At 37.3% G+C, this 6,839-nt stretch overlaps 1 protein-coding gene across 1 annotated transcript in view; it reads right to left on the bottom strand.

The window, feature by feature from the left end:
* Positions 1-353: 353 nt before the first annotated feature.
* The window catches only part of NOL11 (nucleolar protein 11), a 17,618-nt gene continuing 11,132 nt past the window's right edge, over positions 354-6,839 (bottom strand). The window contains exons 12-18 of the mRNA XM_019542369.1: positions 6,037-6,221; positions 5,658-5,783; positions 3,980-4,207; positions 3,031-3,109; positions 1,732-1,824; positions 1,314-1,421; positions 354-998 (exon numbers count right to left, since the gene is read on the bottom strand). Coding sequence (XP_019397914.1) covers positions 885-998; positions 1,314-1,421; positions 1,732-1,824; positions 3,031-3,109; positions 3,980-4,207; positions 5,658-5,783; positions 6,037-6,221 — 933 coding nt within the window. The 3' untranslated portion in view covers positions 354-884. The remainder of the gene's footprint in view (positions 999-1,313; positions 1,422-1,731; positions 1,825-3,030; positions 3,110-3,979; positions 4,208-5,657; positions 5,784-6,036; positions 6,222-6,839) is intronic.

Below are 6,839 nucleotides of genomic sequence, written 5' to 3'. Positions count from 1 at the left end.
TTAAAATGTATTTTAAAAAATGAAGAAAGCAGCATAATAAATTCTTTGTGCACTATTCTTTGACTGCACTATTCTATCGGGAAAGAAAAGCGCTCTTTTCAGGATCCAACCTCATAAAAAGAGTAAGAACCCGATTTCTACCCCGGATAACTTTTACAATCTTTTCTCCTATGCCTAATGAAGGGTGTTTGTGCCCAAAAGCTTGCAATTAAAGATTTTTTTTTGCAAAAATCTAATTGGTTTAGAGTGGTCTAGCTGGTCTATCACCTCTACCGTGAGACCTGATTGCTAAGAACCTGATGACACTTAATAACCTCATTTTTGTCTTTTGGAAAAAAAGAACAGAATCTAAGTGATGAGAAATTGGTTATCTTTACTCCATATGTATCATGTTTTGCAACCTGTACAGTCAGATTGCCAGCAAGATCCAGATTGGGAAACCAAGCATAAGGTGTTAAAAAAATTTTATACACTAATTTAAACATTCTCCACTTTATAAATATAGCTGATGAATAATTCTTGTATGGTTTAATACTGTCATTTCTCATATACTGAACTGTCCACCAAGACCATATTTATGAAGTCATTTTACCAACATATGTTTGCTAAAAATCACATTTGTGAATACTACTATTACTGTGAACATATTTTCCTCATACGGTAGTTGCGGCTTAGGTTAGTAACTCTCCAACATAATTTCTAGTGGAAAGATGATTTCTTTAAAACACAGGCTTCAAACTTGCATCCATCACCATGTGTAGCTACAGAGCACCATTCACAGAAAGGCTCAGCTTCTCACACCCCTCCCCAATATGGAGAAAATAAATTCTTATAAGAACAGGGAGATTCATAAAATATAAGTTTATGAATAATGTGTATAAAGTTCAAACAAGTTCTAGCACTTCGATAGAATATAAGTGAATGTCTTTTTGGTGCTTTATTCTTTGTAGCTCTTGCAGGCTTCCTTCAATCTTGTTGAGTTCAGAGTAAAATCGTACCTAAAAAGAAAATTGAAAATATCTATGTTATAAAGCTTACACAATAATTCTTTTCATACATGAAAATAATGCCAGCAATTCACAATGGTTGGGTGCATCTTCAGTCTGAACGATTTTAACTAAACACAGGACCATTACAAGACAGTTATTCCTGTGGCTGTAGAGAATGGAAGACTGTAGTCTTTTGATTTTAGGTAATAATATTTTGCTTTCCTAGTCGTGCTTTATGATCGTTATTTTACAATGTTTATTATTATTTATATTTACAATCCATTTCTATGGTACTAAATCCCTATTAACATAAGTATAACTTACTTGAGCCCTCACAAACTTATGGAGGTTAGAAAGCAATCCTTTTGCCTCTGGTAGCATCACCACAACTGTAAAATGGGCATCTAGTAATAGGCACATCCAGTCCATTATCTGAAAAACAAATGCAACAAGTCAGCATCTTCACATGTGTATTTTAAAGTACATAATCAGGCACAAGGATTTCAGTTTACAAAGATTCAAGTGAAACACATATATTGAGATTCAGTCTGCAGAAAAGCCCTTTTGCCCGCATATCATGAAAAATGTCTTTCATGCAACTTTGGAAAGACATCCATCCGTTAACGTGTAATCAAGTCTGTACAGCACTGTGGGAAGTACAGATCAGTTTCTAGTTGATAAATGTCATACTTTTATAATACCCGAGTTCTATTTACAGTAATCCTTAATGCTAATATCTCACCTGGTTTATGGTTGGACAAAGATCACCAGGAAGATCCATACTAACTTTTTCACTACATTTCTGAAATAAGTACTGCAAATACCGGAGAAAGAGCTAAAAAGAAAAACAGTTAAATGTCTATTTTTTAAGCAGTTTAAACAGATTTATAGCTATTATTTTCTGAACAATTACTTAGTTTTAGGTATTAGAATGTTTTCAACTATCCATGAAATCGTGCATTTTGAGCACATTCTAAGAGATCTCGCACCAAGCTCTGCACTGATGGATCCACATTACTGTCATTTAAGGAATACCCAAATCCACCTTAAATTTCAAAACAGGGCCCACTGTTGCTACTACTGATGTCAATAACAAAACACATTAATTTTGGGGACAACCAAAGTCAGACCAAGAGTATTCTGTCCATAAGATTCTATTGCTGATCACCCCCATCAAAAGAAAAGAAAAACCAGTGTAAAGGAACTGGTCCAATACTAGACTTCTATAAGAACAATTTAAGAATCTGGGCAACAGAACATATGCAAATACACAAGATAAGTGAAAGTATTTGTTTATTCTAATAAATAAATTCCACATAGTTAACTGCTTCTAGTAATATACATGCTATTAACTACCTTCAACCAATGAATGATTTCACAATTATTTAAAATATGTCCCTTGTTATTGCAAGAAAGAAACCCAGGAAAGGGGGCAAAATAAAGTGACTTAGAGACACTGCTATTAAAATAGGCTGCTCATATGGAAATCTGGACACTCCCCCCCACCGTTCTCACAAGCTGGTAAGGGTGGGGCTGCATGCTGGGCAGGCAGCGGTGCCCGTCTGTGCCTGCAAGGCACGCTGTGCTGCTCTGATTCCTGGCCAGACTGTGTCCTGTGCCCCTGTGTTTCCAGGATGCCCATTATAATTCCCAAAAGACAGCCACGACCAGCCTCTGAAATCCAGGATTGTCCCAGCTAAAACGGGACATATGATCACTCTACATTAAAATTCAGATAATAAGTTTTATCTCAAGCAATAACTACAAGTTTCGAAGATAGATTATGAAGTAAGTTACTCTAGGAATTATATTCAAGAAAAACAAAAGCACCTGCTTTCTGTGAAAATTCACTTAAACTTTCAAGTTTTCATACCCTACGTAGCAAACAGAATGTTTGACAGCATTTTTACTGGACCTCATAAACCAATGGATTTAAAACAAAGTCCATGTGACTTGGAATCCAGTCAAAGAATATGGTAGATTTTTTGATTCTTAGCAAAAGCCCTAAACTAATTAGTTCTAACACGTATAACATGCTTACAATAACTTGCTGAGCTGAAAGATCTTTCAGATGAGGCAACAGAAATGTTTCGCTGTATGCTGAACGAAGAATGGCATTTCTGTGTAGGATTATTAAGGAAACAACTTCAGAGAAAAGGACCATGTATTTGTACCATAGTTAATACAGCTTTAAAAAAACCCATGAAGTAGTTTTCTTGGATTTTAGGGAGAAGTACTTGTTTTGGTTTCCAAATGGCCTTCTCTCTGGTATTTGCACTTCCGTCATGATATATACACTTATGTCTCAGGGACCAAGTTCTGTGGTTTACTCTGAATTCTTTTCTACCGTGGAAGCAGTAACCCCCTTTGCTAGCCAAAAAAAATGTTAAATACTCTGGCAGTAAAACTAACATTCAGACCAAATTTTTACTAGTACAACACATTCAAAGAAAAGTGGCTTATTTTTTCTAAATATTATTTCAGCATGAATATGAAGCATATCTTTTAACTAATTGGTCATTAAGGGCATCTATATGCGTGGTCTACAGGTGGGGGGAGGCACTTTACAGTGCCTCTGAGAGCCGCTCTAATTAAAGCACCCTAGAGCATCTCATGCATCGGCATCCCTGCACTCAAAATGGCAGCAGGGGCGCTTTACCTAAAGCTCATTCAATTGAGCTTCAGATAAAGCACCCCTGCCACCATTTTGAAGCGAATGGATGCTGATACACGAGAGGTGGGAAGCTAATGGAGCATGGCAATTACCATTCTCCAGCAGACTTGATTAACTGTGTCTGCTCCAATGTGCTGCAATTACAGCACGTCGGAGCACCCTCCGCACTTGTGTACAGGCACCCAAAGTAGTTAAGTCCAATGTATTTCAACCAAGAATGTTTTAATGGTTACAACAGGCGAAACAGACTCTGGAGCAATGCCGATAGCAAATACCAATTCATTTAATACTAGAAATGCATATTTACAAAGGATACAGGAGTGCTGCCTTTTGTGGTCCAACAGGGCATAAATCACTGGAATCCATCATATGGGATTTCTGTGTTAACTGAATATCAGAGATGTCATCTTCCAGCATTTCAGAATTGAAACCATTCTGCACAGTTCCTGTTTGTTTTTCCACTTCATTATTGTGAGCAATATCAATGTAACAGATTACAGAATCTAAATTCACATTTGTTCCTTCAAGGCTGTCATCACTAATGCTACAGAGAGGAAAGAATTTCAGAAAAAATATTAAATGCTTAATATCTGTATATTTTTTAAACTGGTGGTACTCTTGCATGTATCTGATTCTACAATAGCTTATTTGTAAAAACAGATATAATTTTTCCAAAATTTGGTATATTCCAAATTTTCTAAGCAACTAGCTGCTAATATTAACAATATTTTTGAATATTTTAAATGGAGTTAGTTCATTTTAGATGAGATTCTCCATGCAGTAAGTTTTGGTAATCTAAACCATTTGTAGAATTCCTGTAATAAACAGATTTATTGCACAGGTAGACGTAACATGTCACCTTCTAGGACTACATTTTTTAATATAGTAGCTAAGAAGTTACTAAGGGCTAGTTTTCACTTGAATCCATTTAAGTTGTTAATTTAGACCAACTTAGTTAAAACTGGAGCAATATTTTGGACGCTAAAAAAAATCAACTTAAAATGTGTTACATATGCTTAGTTTGTCCTATAAACTCACGAGAGCCAGCTGAAGCTATACAAGCTTGCTTGCTAGGTATATATCCCTAGTAACATTTATACAACAAGCCATTAAAGAGTTCAAGGACAGGAAAGTCCTCTCTTTATCCTCGTTAGCAAAAGAGTATGGGCCACACTTCAGAAAAATATATTTCCAGGTTTGTTCCTCTTACAGTGGTTTTACCATGTGGAGAACCTAAGATGACTAAATGCTTTATGGAGAACAAATTCTTTAAGGCAGTCTGGAAAAACCCAACTGAAGATGGATGCTGAAGCAGTCGGGCAACTTTTAGAACTGCTACTGAAGGTACGTATATGCTGCAGAATGTGGTATAGTGTAGAGATAGGGTAGCTAACATAACAAAAAGTAAAATTAGCACAAGTAGAGCTCCGCACCACTATTGCTAGACTGCTTCTGATGCTCACTTTAGTTTTAAATGAGCTCATACGGATCCTTGCATTATGAGGTACATATTATACAACACAGACTTCCACTAGTCATTCTTGCCTGCTCTAACAATGTTATCTATGACATGTAATGTTAAAGACAGAAATTCACTACTTCAACACTTTTTGTAAAGGTGACATATAGTGGTGTGATACATAGAACTCTGTTTATAGGCAAAACTGAGCAAGTCTCATCCTAAAACCTGCATCAGAGAGGTCACCTTTAATAGTACCAATAGTAATTCCAATTGTGACACTCCCCTTTGGCAGACAATCAAACTACAAGTATGACAATAATTTGGGTCTTCAGTGTAGTCTTCTGATAAAGGACATTCTAAAAGAACTATGGAATCAATCAATCTCTAGTTTCTGGAGGCTCTTGAAATAGTGTCTGACTTCTGAACCATCAGAACATACCTTTAGGACTCTGCAGTGCATCTTAGAAATGCACTCTTCATACCCAAGCATTTTGTTAACCAGAAAGAAAACAATAGTATGCTTCCTACTTACCTTAAAAATGCCTTCAAACAGGCACAAGTAACTGATTCGGGAATGTCAGGGAATTGCTGCAGACAAAGTTGCAATAAATGCACATCTGTTTTCTCCAAAGCAACTGACATCAAGTCTGGACATAAGCTGCAAGACAGAATTAAAAGTTAATGCCCATATTAGGACATACATAAATTAGTGAGATCTTATGAAAATCCTGCAAGTCCTGGGGGAAAATTGCCTTTTTTTTTTTGATAAAAGGAATCCAGAGATTCAAGATTCAAAGATAAAATTTTCTAAAGCACCTAAATGGTTTGGGAGTTTACACTCCCATTTTTGAAAATTAATTTTTGAACAGTTAAAACCATGTTTGATGCATGTTTAAAAAGAGGTGTATTACCTGTACGAGAGCCCTCGTGTCTGGATCAGCTGTACCAGGCAATTCTGAGGGTAAAACGTAGGCTCGGTTTTACATCTATTCAGAAGATTTGTCATTATGCACCCAATCGTAGCCTGGAAATCTGCCATTTGTGCATTTGACAAGAAGTGCTTCAATTCCTCTTCAATAACATTTTCGGAAGAGTCCTGGAAAGGAGCAATACTACCCCAGTTCAGAAGTGATAGAGCTAGAAGGTTTATGACTACCATGTTGTTACTGGTTAGAATGAGAGATGTGGTATTTCAGAATCCGAACTAATAAGATCACCACCGCCACCCTACTTCTAGCCTGGTTAAAACAATGAAAACAACAAGCTACTACTGAAAAAATTACACTCCTAGAAGTCATATGCATGTAGTGTCACACACTGCAGCCTAGTGGTGAGAATACATACCTGGTAGGTGGGAATGTTAGATTAAAATAGTATTATGCACATTTAGTATTGAATGATTCTTGCATAATTATATAACAGGAGGTGTTCAGCCCCACCAGCTTGCAGGCCAGACTCAGACCCTGGCACCTCACCATCCAGCCCATGAGGCTCTCCACAGGTCTGGGTGGTGTGGAGTTATGGGGCCCTGATCCCAGCAACTAGAACTGGGTGCAGGTAGCACAGGATCACAGGATCCCAACTATGGCACAAAGGGCCAGGGAGAGGGCAGTGTGGTCTGGATCTCATAGATTTCATAGACATTAGGGCTGGAAGGGACCTCGGGAGATCATCGAGTCCAGCCCCCTGCCCAAAGGGCAGGAAGTCAGCTGGG

Source organism: Crocodylus porosus, unplaced genomic scaffold, assembly GCF_001723895.1.
Source record: "Crocodylus porosus isolate Cpor-Errol unplaced genomic scaffold, CroPor_comp1, whole genome shotgun sequence".
Taxonomy (NCBI): Eukaryota; Metazoa; Chordata; order Crocodylia; family Crocodylidae; genus Crocodylus; species Crocodylus porosus.
The sequence above is the reverse complement of the archived record's forward strand: the minus strand, read 5'-3'. Positions and strand labels throughout refer to the sequence as shown.